We start from the raw sequence: 16,816 nt of genomic DNA on the forward strand, positions 1-16,816 counted from the left end.
GGGCCTTCCCCCGCACCAGTCGGTCCCCGGGACCCGCCTGCCGGAGCTGGTCCCAACTTGATCGCTTTTCCTTCCTGTGCACAGCCCAGCCGAGCCCTGCTGCGGCCAACGCCGCCCCGGCTCTGAGGGCACGGCGCGACCGCCATCGCCCCCGGGCCCGAGGGGCGGGCTCCGTCGTGCCGGGCCCCATCCTGGGGCAGTGAGGCGGGATGTGCCGGGCCGGAGAGGTGCCTCCCCCTCCCCGCCCGCCGCCGGGGCCGACGGCGGTGCCGCCGAGCGGGCTGTGAGTGCTCCGGCCCCCGCGGAAGGGGGAAGAGGGCCGACCTTCGCCCCCGTCGCCGAGCAGGTTGCCCGCGCAGCCGCCGGTAGGAGCGGCGGGGAGGCGGCCGCCTGTCCCCTCGGAGCCAGCCCGAGCTCCTGGAGGAAGCTCCGGGAAGGCTGGGGCAGCCGGCCCCCGAGCCCGCAGCGCCGCGGCCGCGCACGCCACCGCCCCGCGGGGCAGGAGAGAGGCAGGGAGGCTGTACGATAACTCCTCCAGGCAGCCCCGGGGATGGCGGCAGAGCTCCTCGGCGGCGGCTCGGGAGGCAGCGGGACCGGGCGCTCTGTGCCGCTGCCGGAGCCACCGCGGCCGGGGGGAGGCACGCGTGTCCCGCCCGGCGCCCGGCCGGGAAACTGAGCGGAGGAGGGAGAGAGCCCGGGAGGAAACTGCCTCCCCTCCGCCCCAAACAGCCAGAAAGCGGTCGCCCTTCTCCCGGCGGCCAAGGGCTGCGGCCGAGAAGAGGTAAGCTGCTTCGGGACGACCTGTCACCTGCAGTTTTTCAGCGACAGCCCCAGCCCTGCTCAACTCAAGGGCAGGAAAGGATTGCGGTAGGCTTCCTCCTCGGGAGCGGCACGGGAACACCCACATAAACCGCTAGACCGAGGGAGCCAAGAGCACGGTCACAAATTCTCCGCTATGTGCAATAAAGTTGGTCGCACTCGTACGCTGAATAAATGCCGTGAAATGTTCTTTGTGGTATGACTTCTCCTCAGCGACTGATGTGCCTGTGACAGTTACTTTAGGAAAAGGTAATCGGTCAGTAGTCTAAAGAGTCCAACCGATAAAAAGCTTTGATGGTTTGTTTCTTTCATTGTTTGGTTTTTTTTTCATAAATATATAAAATTTAGGGCACTCTTCAAGTGAAGCTCAGTAAATGCTGTGAAGCCGAAGAGCTTTCCGCTCCAGCTTATTTGCAAATAAAGGTCTCGATTACCAACACTTAAAGTACCGAAGGCGGAATTTGCTAATTACACATCACACAGGCGAAACCCCAAACTGTCAGACAAGCAAGCCAGCATGTTTGCAGTCGCTAGCGTGCCTCCCGTGTGCACATTTACTAAGCGCAGCTTGCTAGCACAGCTCGCTGTACGATAAATCCTCCAGGTTTGAAATTAATAGGTACTTATAGTGCCTCTCGAAAAGCAGCCGAACATCCACTCCTCACAACAGATCAGAACGCAATACAGAATACAAAAACGACGGTAAGAATTGGCAAAGGAGATTTACCGTCTGTTTCTGCTACTTGATTTTTGGAAGGAACGTGAAAAAGACCTGACAGATATATTTAGCGATTGATTCTCCCTTCATAAGGTACAAATACAAAAAGCAAGGCAGAGACAATGCCAAAATGCATTAAACCTCAAAATCGATTAGAACCCATCAGAAGATCCTTTAAAACAATACAAATCGTGGACTTCTGAGCGATATTTTATTCCAAAGAACACTAAATTCGCCGTGAATCCGCTGCCTTGTTCAGTGGCCGGTTCACGAGAGGGGAAAAAAAAAAAAAAAAATAATCCAAACCTACTTCTCGCTTGCAGTTACAGACAACTATCAGGAGGGAAAGGACAGCGTGATGTGTCGCCGAGTGGGGGTTAATGAGTTTACGCCAGTGCTCCTGCCCGAGCGAGCCCGGTCTGCACTCCCTAGTTGATGGATGCCCATTAATACACCTGCATTCACGTCCCGGCCGTGAGGAGGCACGCAGGGATTCAGTACAGAGCGGCACAGTTTCGCCAAGTCCTCTCGGAACGTCAATACCCTTCAAGTTACACCCAAAGGAGAGCGATTTCTCTTGATTTCCGAGTGTACAGAGGACCGGGGCGGCTTTTCAGCCAGTAACCTTCTACCTTTCTGCATGTGCCTGCGTGTGTGTTGTGTGCGTGTGGCTGTGTATACGTATCTATCTCCTAGAGAGGGATTAATTAGCCGGGTTTGAGCTGAAAGAGGCTGCAGTGACGAGCCCAGTGGCGATTGGCCGCCCGCCTGCCTGGCCCTGCCTTTATAATTTCCACACGAGTGCATCTGGGCTCTTATACAAACCAACAGCCAGCTTCTTCTGACATACACACACGGCACTTTTTTCCACCATCTGATTAACCGCCCTGCATACACACGGTGATTACTACGGGAAAACATAAATAAATACGAAGAGGTTTTATTATTTTGACTACTGGAACCCTCGCTGTGTCTCAGTGCAACTTTTGTTTTTTCTTGCTGCTGGGAAAGGTGCTGCTCTCGATGCTTTCCTCTCACTCACGGACCCTTTAAAAAAAGGGGAAGGAAAAATATCGCCCCCTCCAGTCCCCCGCCTGCTCCCCCCTCCCTTCCCCCCCCTCCCCCACCCCCCCGCCACACACACTTCAAGACGGCTGATCTAAAAAAGCAGGAAGAGAGCATCTGAGGAGCAGCAGCCCCGGCGCATTTTGAAAAACATTTGTTACATTTCAGAGTGCGGCAGCCTGTTTCTCCTCTGAAGTTGGCTCCAGCCTTAGCAGCCGCATTGGATCCCACAGCCTATTGCGAGACTCCGGTATACAATCCGGATCTCTGCCCCAACATGATCGCGGCCCAGGCCAAGCTGGTGTATCATTTGAATAAATACTACAATGAGAAATGCCAAGCCAGGAAAGCTGCGATCGCCAAAACGATCCGAGAAGTCTGCAAAGTGGTGTCGGACGTGCTGAAGGAGGTGGAGGTGCAGGAGCCTCGCTTCATCAGTTCCTTGAACGAGATGGACAATCGCTACGAGGGGTTGGAAGTCATCTCCCCCACGGAGTTTGAAGTCGTGCTGTATCTTAACCAAATGGGGGTTTTCAACTTCGTGGACGACGGCTCCTTGCCGGGCTGCGCTGTGTTAAAGTTAAGCGACGGCCGCAAGAGGAGCATGTCCCTCTGGGTGGAGTTCATCACGGCGTCTGGCTACCTCTCCGCTCGCAAAATCCGCTCCAGATTCCAGACTCTGGTGGCTCAAGCCGTGGATAAGTGCAGTTACAGAGACGTGGTAAAGATGGTGGCGGACACCAGCGAAGTGAAGCTGAGGATCAGGGATCGGTACGTCGTGCAGATCACTCCCGCCTTCAAGTGCACGGGGATCTGGCCGCGGAGTGCTGCACACTGGCCGCTTCCCCACATCCCCTGGCCGGGACCCAACCGGGTGGCGGAGGTCAAGGCGGAAGGCTTCAACCTCTTGTCCAAGGAGTGCCACTCTCTGGCCGGCAAGCAGAGCTCGGCCGAGAGCGATGCCTGGGTGCTGCAGTTCGCGGAAGCTGAGAACAGACTGCAGATGGGCGGCTGCAGGAAGAAATGCCTCTCCATCCTCAAAACCTTACGGGACCGTCACCTGGAGCTGCCGGGCCAGCCCCTGAATAATTATCACATGAAGACTCTGGTTTCCTACGAATGCGAAAAGCATCCCCGCGAATCGGACTGGGACGAGTCGTGCCTGGGGGACCGGCTCAACGGGATTTTACTGCAGCTCATCTCCTGCCTCCAGTGCAGGAGGTGCCCGCACTACTTCTTGCCCAACTTAGACCTCTTTCAGGGCAAACCTCACTCGGCCCTGGAAAACGCGGCCAAACAAACGTGGCGACTGGCTAGGGAAATACTTACCAACCCGAAAAGTTTGGAGAAACTTTAGAGGCTAACTATAAAACCGGGCTGACCGATAAATCCGCTAATTTCCCGATGAAGTTTAAGATGCCTGTTTGAAAAGTCATATATTTCCACTTGACAATGCAAGTAATATTCTCTTTTAAAAAGGAATATAGCTTAGGCTCTTCACAAAGAAAAGCAAACGAGAACAGCAAGCATCGTTCCTCTTCGTCACAGTTTTGCAGTTCCCCGTGGGGAAAAAAAACAAAAAGGAAAAAAACCAAACCAAACCAAAACAAAAGAAATAAAGAAAGGAAAGTGTGCTACCTGGAAAGGAAAATTGGCCGTAATTTGATTGTGACCATTCTGCCTAAAAACGGTACCAATGGATTATAACAAAACCCGGTATTTTTATGTAAACCTTCTGTGAGTAAAAGCTATTTGGATATGCCACCTGAACAAACCCTAATGTACCTTTTAATTTGTATCAAATATTGTGATATCACATTGTCTTTGAAATTGTGGATGTTGGTGTTTTGTGATTTGGTGAACAGAAGTTAAATTGCCATTTTGGATACTTCAAGGACATTTTCTGCTAAAAAGAAGATACCATTTAAAAAGGTAGATTTTATCACGGTACTTTTGTTAATTGTCTTTTGAAGTGTCTGAACTTAACAAGTTTACATTTTTCGTTTCATATATATTGCTTGTTCTATTTCTAACATTCCATAAATATACTTGAAATGTTATTTAAATATATTCAAAAGAAATTTGGATTCTGCTTATATAATAACGCTTGAATATTGGAATTATATATTTGAAAATGCACTTGAAATACACTGGATAATTACTTTTTGTGATTTAGATTTTAATTTCTGTTGCTGATTTATTTAATTACAAGCTAATAAATGAAGTAAAATGCATATGGGTAAGCGTTTCAATATTGGATCAGGTTTTCCACTTGAAAAACCAGGGACAGCTATGTTTTGTGGATTTTGCCTTTCTGTGGATAGTTGTTTAAATCCTGTACAGCAGAAAACTTAAGGGCAGACTCCTGACTTTGCGTTTTGAATAGTTTTGTAGAATAGGGAAATAGTGGTTGTACAAACATATTGGAATTTAGCTCCAGATCACCATCAGCAACTGTCAGACACCAGCGTACTTATTAATACAGTTACACTTTTTCAGCCGTCAGGAAAGAAGTCTGTTTTGAGGGGTTTATTATACGGTGCTGTTGTGTTTCTGCTGGCTTTTGAACAAAGCTGAGGAAACACAACGTATCTGTAAAGCAGTGTTTTGAGTAAGCAGTGATCCTGATAAAACCAGCAATTTGGTGCAGGTACTAATAAAGGAGAAAATAAAATTTATAGGTGAGAGCCAGCACCAATAAAGTGAACAACAATATTACTTCTGACCTACAAATCCGTTCCGAATGTGAAAAGGCTGCCAGTCGCACTCCCAGAAATCAAGCCCCTGAGCTTTCAGAGATTCATAGGGAATAATGTGCGTGCTTACAAAACTGCACGCAATCCAAAGCCGCCTGTGTGTACCGCACTGCCTTGGTCCCTGTCAGGATGCATTTCTTTAAAATGGCTTTTAAATCAAAACGCGAATTAACAACTCGGATTTTGATTAGGGTCCTAATAGTCAACAAGTGCTGAAAGAGGCCGATCGCCTGTGTGACACCCACTAGCAACTATTTCCAGCGGGTGCACTTTAGAGAAACTGTTATTTATACCCAGACATTCGAAGAGAAACTTTTTACCCCAGCACTGCGAAAAAGAGTTCCGAGTTTGACAAATTTTTCGCCAGAGAGAAATCACTTCACTGCAATCGTATTCAGACAAGGAGTTTTCTTGGAAATTATTTATAGTATTTTTGCATTAAAAAAAAACCCAAAGCTCAAGGTCTTTGTAAAAGTACCTCCTCTATTTCCTCTCTTCCAACATTTTCCAGAGCAATAGCAAAGAAATAAAGCAAGGGAGATAAGAATAGAAAAAGCGACGCAGACGAGAGGAGCGCCCTGTGAGACACATCCCTTGCGCCTGCCCCCTCCTCCCCCGCGTGGCGTCCCCCGCGCCGTCCCCGCGGGGAGAAAGCCACGCAAAGGTTTCCGCTCGAGTCACGCAGCCCTGCTCTGCTGCGCCTGGCCTGGAGGTTTTCACCGAAGGGAGGGGGAAGGGGGGCGGCGCTGGGGAATTGGTAGTAGTAAATGACTTCAGAAAAAAAAAAAACCCAAAAAAAACAACAGAGCTTTCCCAGGAACCAAGTCTTCGGTACATGTCTATTCCACACCCCCCCCTCCCCCATTTTGTTTTTCCCCCCAGAAAACAAACATTAAGTTTCATTTCAGCAGTTACAAAGTGTTTACAAAATGCGCCGTATTTTCTTACGTGGGAACGAACGTGTTTGAAATAACGGGATTCTCCGATAACCTCGGAAGGCGTAAAAGCCTCCGCTGTGTCTCGGGGAGGCTGCGGGCTAGGACGGCTGCTCCCTCCGGGGATTTCAGCGCAATTGGCTTAACTACTAAATCTGACCACGTCCATACAAAGGCACCGCGCGAAAGGCTGCTGGAAAACGCGCACGCTGCCGTAATAGAGGATTTAACATCATTAATACGTTGCGCTTTTTTTTTTTTTTTTTTTTTTTTTTTTTTTTTTTTTTTTTTTTAATGCAGCGAAAGGCGGCAGACAGGAGCGGAGTTTGGAATGAGGGTGCGGCCCCGGCTCACGTGTGTCGGGACCGGGAACCGGGACCGGGACCGCGCCCGCCGCACTCACCTTGGGGTCGATCTTCTTGAAGGCCGAGTCATCCTCATCCACCTCGAAGTAGATCTCTGTGGTGGTGATGGAGAGCGTCCCCTTGGCCACCACCACGGGGGCGATGAGCTGTGCCGGCGTGCTGAGGACCACGGGGCCTGCAAGGCAAGGGCAGCGGCGTCAGGTTGGAGGCGCCCGGCCGGCCCATCCCCGGTGGCCCTTCCCTCCGCCGAGCCAGAGCCCGGCGAGCCCCCTCGTAAACCCAGTTTGTAAACGCCGTGTTCATTCCCTCCTGCCCGCGGCCAGCGCTTTGAACTCCGCGGCCGGGGCACAAGAGAGTTCGTGAGCTCCGGGGTTGCGAGATAAATCACAGAGGGGTTAGGGTGAAAAATAGCTGCCTCTCAGAAGAAGGTCCCCTCTCTTTTCATGCCCTTTTGCTCCTCGTTAACACTATCACTGTTTATGTGCGATAGCGGCAGCCCGTTCCACACCGCTTGGATGTGGCAGCGCAGGGTCCCCGCGGCGGCCGGGCCGGGCCGGGGGCGCAGGGCAGGGCAGCCCGCAGCCCCTGCCCGCCACAGTGACCCTGCGGGGCCTGGGGGCATTATTTTAAACTCTGGATTCAACCTCAACTCGGACAAGCAACGCTAAATGCCGGGGGTGTTTGTTTAGTTGTTCGGTTTCTTTTTTCTTTTTTCTTTTTTTCCTCACCTATTTCAATACACCCCACACACAAAGGCATCGTTACAGTTAAATCCATTTACGGCAAGATATTTTTTGTTTCAACTCGCTGCCGCTTATCCTTTTGAAATTACTGTAGTACTTCGCTCAAATATATTCCCTGACGAGATGCTTTCACGGGCATTGAAAAGATGGGATGGGGAAGACCCATTGTAAAAGGCAGCCTTCTCCACCCAAATTGTTAGATTTTAATTCAGGAAAACAAAACCAAAAACAACCCTTCTTTAATCCAAAAGACAAGAGGATCGCTTTTTCACTATCTTATCTTCAATATCAATGCAATCTTCTGTTAAAGCTGACAGCGGCCGTGTTTAGGCAGCTTACTTGCTTCGAAGAAAATATATATAAAATACCCTTCTAGATTTAACCGCGAAAGCCTGTGGGATAATTTATATACACATACATAGACAGACACACATGCATGTACAAACATGCGTCTGACACATAAATAATAAAGCTCCGCTATTGAGAAGTATTGAGAAGCATTGAGAAGCTGGCTACAACACCTGACTGATTCACCTTTTAGGACCATCTCAGGAGGTACTAAACAGGATTCGGTTTTACGCAGCTAAAATACCTCCCTTGCACTAAGGGGATTCTTGTTCAGAGGGCAGAGAGACGTGAGCCTTCCCCTGCCTTCCCCGGCTGCTCGCCCCTCCGGCAGCGCCGTGCGGGCGCTGGCGCGGCCGGGCCGAGCCCGGGGCTGCGGCTCGCACCGGGGCCGAAGCCTCGGGTGAGCCCTCTCCTCCTCCCGCAGCACTGCCCTGCCCGCACACTCCCCACCAGCTCTTGTAAGCAGCACTGCAAATTTTTACTCACTTAGCCCAAATTGCTCCTGTCTCGGCTCACCTAGCTGTCATGTTGTTAATGCTTTACTTTGCCGTAACACCCAATTTGAGCCCTATTATTGCACAATATTTTGTCATTTACGTTGCAAAATAAATAAAGAGGAAGGCAGGGATTGCCGTGCGTACAGGGGGAAGCTAAAATGCACAGTTTCATTGACAGCTTTCAGCAGCCCAGCGTGGCGGACGGGATAATATTGATACAAACTCTATTTTCTTTCATTTTATTGTTTTCCATCTCCTAATAAACCGAGGTAGCCTCTTGACCCCAGTCAGCTGATCGGAATCACATGCGCTGGGCTTGCCTTGCTGCTCTCCCGGTCTCGCCTCCATGTTCTGTCCCTCCCTTGGCGGTGGGAAAGGAGCCGAGGCGAGGCGGGGAAGCCCGGCTGCAGGCTCCAAAGGGCAGGGTGATCGATCCGAAACGCCGCTTTAAAGCCTCATCAATCTTCATCTAGGTTGCTCGAGTAATTACGCCCGATTCTCTTGTACGATTACAAGTGGATTTGGGTTTCTATTCCCCAGGCCCTCTTTCTTTGTGTTTACAGAAGGGGGGTGTGGGCAGCCGGCGGTTCCCTGCCCTGCAGAAGCACTTGTCCTCCCAAGCAGAGCGCCCTACCCCTCCTGTGGCCCTCCTCGGGCACACTTGGCCCGGCGCAGGGTGATGGGCTCCCGGGCCTTTGTGCGGGGAGAAAAGTGCCTTCCAAAGACTCGTCCTGGAAACGACCCCATATTCTATCACTTTAAGGAGGCGTTTGTGGGCTTTGCTGAATCCCAGAAGGAAGAACATCAGTTTAATCCAATTACCTCTTTTCCCTGGTGTTGTGTGGCTAAAATAAAAATAAAGCCACCGCTATTTAATGGCCAAAAGGCCAAACCCTATAATCTGCCATTCAGGCGAAGACAATGGTGCACCTCGGTTAGCGGGTGATGTGTCCTCACGGACTGCAGCGGGGGCAGAGCTGCAAAAGCAGGGGTGAAACGTGGAGGGAAAGGCAACAGTCACTTCTTAGCCCCTTATTGAAAGCAGGGGAAATTGGGCGTTTCTGGCTTTCTACTCCTCCCGAGAAAAGGCTCCGAGCTCCCTCCCAGACTGGTACCTTGGCATCTGCCCTGCATTCTACTCAAATGACATCCTAGATTTGTTGCAAGGTAAACATGTCAGAGGTATCGCAAGGCGACAAGGAAAAAGCACTGTCGTACTTTCCAGATGAGAAAAGGTTTTCTTGTGTTGTTTCCGGGGAAAAAAAACCCCAAACAACAACAACCAAACAAAAAACCAACAAAACCAACAAAAATCTAAAACCAAAAAAGCTCCAAACGAACAAAGAAAAGAAAAAAACCCAAACTAAAAAACCCAGAAAGCAAATAGCAGTCACATTATGGGATTTCAGGAAAGGGGGTGTTCAAACTAAGTTTAAAAAAAATCTTTAAAGAATTTTTCACTACTTAAAGCACAAGAAGAAAAAAAAAAATCGGTATTAGCAGTGTTTCATTTTTACACTTGTCCTTTGGAAATCTCCAATTACAACTTGCAATTCCATAGCATGTTTAAGGAGCACTGAATCTTTTTGTTGTAGCCTTCAGGGAGCAAGCCAGCCACTGAGAGAATACGAAATTAATCCACTACAGCTATAGAGAGAGAGGATTATGTTTTAATCCCCTTTGGGACAGTCTCTGGATTTTAAGTATCCGATATTAAAATGTTTACATAGAGCATAATCAAAATAGCGCAGATTTTCCATATGGCACCGAGCTATCGAGAAGCTCTGGGTCTCCTTCTCCAACCCAATTGAGAATCTAATGAAAAAAAAGCTGAGCACACCTGAGCCAAGAGCCGCGGGACGGGACGGGCTCATTCGCATTCGGGAAGGATAACGAGCTTCGGCTCCAGCCTCCGCCCGGCCCTTCGGCGGTGGCGAGCTGCGCTTTTCCAGGGGATGTAAATATTCATTTCCAGCGCTGCTGCGGCCCGGGAGGAGGCCGGGCTCGGGGCTGCGCTGCCCGGGGGAGAGGCACCCGGGGATGCGGCACCCGGGGATGCGGCACCCGGGGATGCGGCACCCGGGGATGCGGCACCCGGGGATGCGGCACCCGGGGATGCGGCACCCGGGGATGCGGCACCCGGGCGCTCCCCGCCCAGCGCCGGCACCGCAGGCGGCACCGAGGGCGCTTCCCTCCCCGCTCCGGGGGAAAAGCCAACCTGTGGCTGCCTCGCTTCGCCCAACAAGCTCGTGTGTGTGCAGGGGACCCGTGTCCAGGGTGCTTGCCAGCTCTTGGGACTCTAAGCAAAAGCATCACTCTTTAAGGATCGTTTCGTTGCCTGTTCCACACCTCTCCGAAGCGGTCGGGGCGCCCGAAAGAAGAAAGGCAGGCACCTACCAGAGATATTCTGGCCTCAAAACGAGCCCAGAAATCGCTTCAGACTCACTCTTCAAATGGTGTGTTTTCCCTTTTGCCTGGTCCCTGTGGTCAGCACATGTGATTTACATTTCTAAAATAAACTCTACCACACATCTACCTTTTAAAATAATATTTTCTTTCCAAAAGTAAATGATTGTGAAATTAGAAGGTCCCAGTGAATAAAAGTGAACAAAAGCAGAGTCTAACTTCCCTTCTCCTCTGTGTAATCTTTGTTAAACAGAGACTTCATTCCCTGTTCTTGTAACTTAGCTCTTGTATTTTTCAAATTCAAGTACAGCAAATCAAGCCAAATGAAAAGTTCCATTAGGTTTAAAAGTTTGCTATCCACTAATGCAATATCAGTAAAATTACACCTCTTTAGGAAAGCTGCTAAAGAGTGATGTTTTGAACTTACTATTTCAAACATTTTCATTTTCATAAACTGTCATTTTTAGCTGTGAGAGCTAAATATGTGTTACATTAATGACCCTGAAAATGACACTGGAGGTATATCTGCTAAGAAGATTGGGCACAATTACTCCTAAGAAGGATAAGGTATATGCTTTTATATGCTGAATTATGAAACAAAGAAATTTACCTGCAGCAGGCCTAAAAGTCTAACTTTTAAAATAAAATTTCTGTGATTACCCATAAAGAGAAAAAGTATTAGCTGGGATAAGTAGTTGGAAAACATATCCAATCAGCTCAAACAATTTCATTTTACAATCTATTGGTAATCACTATGAAAAAAAAGGTGGATGTTGGCATATTTAATTTTTAACTGATGCTAGCTTAAAAGAAAAAAAATATAGATATTTTTTCATATACATATATTCAACATAGATTAACTTAAACCAATACTTTTACTATGTAAAATAATTCATATAAATTACATTTTGTAATTTGATATGACATTTAAACAAGGATTTTAGATAATAAGAATAATAACTAAAAATCACTCACAAGGTGACTGAAATGAGACAACTGAAATTTCCTCAGCACTTCAACTGTAAAGCCAGGTGTATCTGGCATGGAGTTGTATTTGAAATGAATAAAAATCCTTCTACTTAAAAAAACAACTTAGATGTAACACATGCACAAGCACACAAAAACTTCAGTTTCTTGAAATGAAAGTCACAGAGCATGGAAGTAGAAAGAAAGAAGTATAGGTACTAGAATCCTTTGGGGAAAGCTCTTTAGTCTGAAAAATATTTCAACCAATTAACATCTAATATAACACATGCAGTGCCAAGTAAATAACAAGTAAACAAGGTAAGATTCCTAAACAATTTACAGAATTTAGTCTTTGTTCCCATTGTCATCATAAATCTGATTCAAACTGCCCTGTGAAAGTATTTCTGCAGTAAATATATTGAACTTACATGAGGATGGCTGCCTCCAATTTGTTCTCCGCTATAGCAAATACTTAAAGGCAGTAATTTCACTCAAGCCAAGGCCCTTGTAAGAATGTACATATACAGCTCCCTTTACACATCACTTTCAGCAGTTTCATTAAAGATAATCTGCATAACTTTTTAAATGCAAAAACCAGAATCTAATCCTAAATACGACTATAATCTTGGTTTTCTCTTCCATCACTGAATAATATCCCACATTCAATTCCCCTGTTTTCAGAGATATCCAAGCTTATTTTGTTGGCTTTTTACTCCTGCACAATCATATGTTTCATATTGTGAGAGAAGGATTGATTTTTTTTGTTGTTATTGTTTGTTTAAATGTCATAGCCAGTGTGGATAGGCCCTGATATTCAAGATTTTCCCCACTTTCCCCCTTTCCTCCATAAAGCATGTAGCACTATTACTACTAACATCAAAGATCAACTTAAATGGTCTTTTTCAACAATGACTAAACAATTACAGCAACTCAATTCTCTTAAGTGGTTGACATAACAGCAATCAAATGTGTTTGATTAAAAAGAAAATGTAAATAAAAACAGTCTTACATATTATAACTGTGAATAAAATAAGAAAGAAATACATAGTTTTGATGAGATTGTGAAAATAGTGCTCCTTGAGAAGAAAAAAAATAATTTTGTCTCAAACATATATACTCACCTATATATTTGAATTAAGTGACATATGCACTTTCACAGGTAAATGATTATTATTTTAATTCTATACCTTCCTGGTCTCATTAAAAGAAAAATATAAAATAGCACTTCTTCCTGAGGGAAAACATGCCTCCCAACATTCTTAGGAATTGCTATTTCTTTATATTGTTCCTAGTGTCATAGAAAGCAACAACTTAATAGAACAGTTAGAGAATATGCAAAGACAAACTAAACATGAAACCAAAGTCAGAGTTACTGAACCACTGAAGGTCCCATGGAACGATTAGCTGTGTGTCTAACAGCCTAAAGTAACTCAGAAAAGCAACATTTTCCCCCTTTTGCAGGTAAAGTCAGATTTACTCTGTGGCATGCATGAAAACTTTTGAACTGCACTGACGTTCCAAATGGCTTACATGGCTTTAGAATTTTTCCAGAACGTGTCCAAGCGCCAACCTGCCAGATGATCAGGTATTAATAATAGTCAAGACTCCCCTTAATGATTTACACCTGGCCAGACATGTAAATATTTGGGATAGGGACCTCACTACTGCAATGCACACATTTGCCACTTCAAAATTAGATTCATACAGTGTGCCTGAAGCTATACCTTGGAAGAACTGAGTAAATTAAGATGGTTTAGAAACTTAAGAACTTGATTGTTAAGCAGTGCACCCAGATGTGAGTATTCACTGATGCAGCTAGATCTGCACTAGCTCCCTCCTCATTCTCAGGTAAAACTTAAAGACACTTTTCAACCTAGAAAAAATTAAGTGATGCTGAATTTGCCCACATAAGTAACAATTTTTCTCTCTGAGAGAGTCACTATAGCTAGCTATTTAATAAAAAAGTAACAGAAAAAAATACACCTTAGAAAAGCATATTTATTGTCCAAAAGAATGTATTTGGTTTTCATTTAACGAAGAATGGAGCAGGCACAGAGAGAAGCCTGCTATAATGGTATACCACTGAAACAGGAACTTGAGCTAATGAGTCAGGAACACAAGGGATCAAATCCCAGATGCCAGTCTGAGAAAACCAGACTTGACAGGTATCTTACACAGTCCAGTTTGTGTACCTTGTCATGCCCATAGGGCTCAATTGATTAGAAATTTAAGGAAATAAGCCCTTCAGCTTTCATTCCTTCCTGTCTCCATTATGGAAAAGCTCTTCAGATAAACTGTAAGTCTTGTATTTCTTGAGACCATAGTGAACAGAAATATTATGTTCAGATAGCTCACGATATTTTAAAGTTTACTTATATGGATTGTAACTCCTATATCTGTGTGAGAATAAAGACGAAAGTTGTTGGATCAGCATATAACTTGACAGGTATGTTTGGAAAAATCACCTGAGGTGCAACAGTTGTTAACTTCAAAATTTTCTGAAAATATGAGTATCTCTAAACAACACCAGAGACAACTCTAGTGCAACAGTGTCTACTAGCTGACTGCATGTATTGTAGTCCCACAGTTAGGGTAATTCAGAAGACTCTTCCACAAAGATCTTCTGGTACCTACTGAAAGGAGAAGTGATGTGGCAGGCTCTGTCGTTCAGGCTTTTTTCCTTAACAACCTGATTCCATTTCTGGAATTTTATTGCTTCTCAAGTCTTTACTTCTGTTTAAAAGTTTGTTCAAAATGGCTTCCAGGTTGAGAAGTCACAAAGATAGAGACTGACAGAGGGTGCTTACACAAATCTTGTTTCTTCAGAAAGCCAAGCTAAAAGCATGGGATGAGGCTGCCTCTAGTACAATTTGTGGTTAATTAAACCAGCACTAACCAAAATGTCTTCTTGACTGATCTTTCAATTTGCTACTGTAACACCAGAGGAAGAAAAGAAAGGCAAAAAAAGGTCCAGTCCAAAGGTCAGTGAAAGTGCTTAGCTTAAACATATGACCCACCAACTAATCCATGGTGGATCAGTCCCAATACATTCCTATGAAGAATAAATGGATTTTTGCATGGCAACCAACTGCATAGTGAGGATGAAATAAGGTGCAAAATGGTGGTTTCCTTATGTCTAGGTCTGTTTTTCTGCAGTCTCCTATATATCAGGTAGCTCATCAACTTGACCTTTGATGAATTAACCAGTTCCATCCAGGCTGTGGCACCTCAGGAAAAGGGAGAAGCTACAGACCTGTGAAATCATAGCCTCCATCCACTGTTGTCTAATTTTGCAGCCTTAGAAATTTCAAATAAAAAGAGTTTTGCAGGTTATGGAAAAAAGTTAAATAGACTGGTATCAGTGGGCAGTAACAATGCATGAAGCACTCTCAGAACCACTCAAATACAACCCAATACAGTTTGAACAGATTTAATTTTAAAGCTTGGAAAGCAGGAAATCTGGCTGCCATTTTAAAAGCTGAAGATGCTCAGACTTAGAGTGGGTGTACCAAGGTACAAAGAGAAGAGCTTCTCAAAGCTGTGCTTAGGAGCACTATCATATGTGAGTGACAACCACCTTATAAAATATTAAGCTATTTTGGATAGTAATATGGAAAAAATTATTAGAATAAACACTGAGCTGTCTAAAAATAGTATGTTATAGAAACTGTGTGCCTTTTTCAGTGTGAAAGCCAACTACGTATCAAAAGTATAATTGTTTTCAGTTTATGCCTGAATCTATACTCCAAATTAAACTCATACAAATATGTTTTTCTTTTTTATACTTAGACTTGAGGATCAAAATCGGAACACATGAAAAACAGAAACTACAGAAATCTGGCATTAAATTTCCATGTTTGGAAGTAAAAGGCTTATGTGGTTACGTATCTATCACAAAATGGGAAATGGAATCACTCTTCTTCCACATTCCTGTCGCTTTCCCAGACAAGCAACTGCCCCAATGAAATTCCTATCTTGAATGCTAATTTGCGATAATAATGAAGTTTGAAAGGAAAAAAACCTACTTAGTAGTACACTCTGAATTCAGTGAAGAGTTTCTATTCTGAAGCTTGAAAAACTAAGAGAGATATTAAGACTTTTTTGTATTTTCTATTGAAACTTTTATATTTGTTACTTAACTGAGTTATTTGTATGCACATACACATACACACTTTCTTAAAGAAAAAAAACATAATGTCAAAGCTTAAGGTACCTTAGCCACCTCCAGACAGAGAGAAAAAGAAAGTAACAGAAAGTGTAAGAGAGAGAAGAGAGAGATAAACTGAGAAGGAAAGAAAGAAGGATGGAAGCAAGCAAGGAAGCTAATAACAACCACCTCTGGCTCTGGAAGTATCAGAGGTACAAGCTGTTAGAGGCTGAGAGAGTTACTGGGGAGCACCACTGTGTACTTGCTACAGTCCTAGCTGGGTTTCTCTCATGGTTGCTGCTTTCTGCCCTCTGGGCCACTCCAGACCATCAGAGCCACTGGTGTGTGGATGGCAACTGCTGCAGGAGAAGGAGAGAATGTGATGGACAACAGGGCTCTCCCAGCCCCACGGGAGAGGACACACCAGGGCAGGAAGAGAAGTTGGAGAGGGAAGATGAGATCACCCTTGGAACCACTGCTGGGCTTTGTTCTTCTGGAGGGAGAAGGATGAAGATGATTCCTTTCCTCTACCCCTAAACCTCCTGAGCAGGCTGTGGTCACTGCTGGAGACAATAGCAATGCTGTTTGGTTCTTTCTTTCAATCCATTACTCTAACAGCAGATAATGCAACAAAAATTTCTCTGGTTGGCCTCAAACAAATTATTTTTATTTGCCTGAAAAATCTAATAATTTAAAAATCTGCCTTCTCAATAGAGGCTCAAGTTTGTGTTCTTCTATTTATTTATTTTTTAATCAAGAAAATCTAGTGTTTGTCTGTTTTGTCTGTTAACAAAAGCAATAGAAATAATACTACATATATTATTAACATTTTGAGAATGGCAACAGAAGTAAACTCAAAAAATATGATCCTCCTTTACTCCTTAGGAATAGGTAGGACAAAGTTTCAAACAGTTTTGCTTACTGGAGATTGTCTACACTGGTCAACTCTCATAAAGAAAATTCCCTGTCAGACTTTGGCCAAAAGAAATGTTACCATAACTCAAAATGTATGTGTACAAATATGAAATGCATATTACATGTCTTAAGATGA

General features: G+C 45.3%; 2 protein-coding genes across 20 annotated transcripts in view; one reads left to right on the forward strand and one right to left on the reverse strand.

Annotated features, from left to right (window-relative positions):
• Positions 1–16,816, reverse strand: part of NBEA (neurobeachin) — a 460,255-nt gene that overhangs the window by 144,771 nt on the left and 298,668 nt on the right. For all 19 annotated transcript variants that reach the window (XM_086881592.1, XM_086881590.1, XM_086881589.1 and 16 more), the window contains one exon: positions 6,697–6,833. In XM_086881592.1, the coding sequence (XP_086737718.1) occupies positions 6,697–6,833 (137 nt within the window). The remainder of the gene's footprint in view (positions 1–6,696; positions 6,834–16,816) is intronic.
• On the forward strand, positions 2,353–4,836 carry MAB21L1 (mab-21 like 1). Its single transcript, XM_023948188.2, has one exon. It carries the CDS (start codon positions 2,880–2,882, stop codon positions 3,957–3,959), a length of 1,080 nt encoding a protein of 359 aa, XP_023803956.1. The 5' UTR covers positions 2,353–2,879; the 3' UTR covers positions 3,960–4,836.

Source organism: Cyanistes caeruleus, chromosome 3, assembly GCF_971803275.1.
Source record: "Cyanistes caeruleus chromosome 3, bCyaCae1.hap1.1, whole genome shotgun sequence".
In the NCBI taxonomy this organism is placed as follows: Eukaryota; Metazoa; Chordata; class Aves; order Passeriformes; family Paridae; genus Cyanistes; species Cyanistes caeruleus.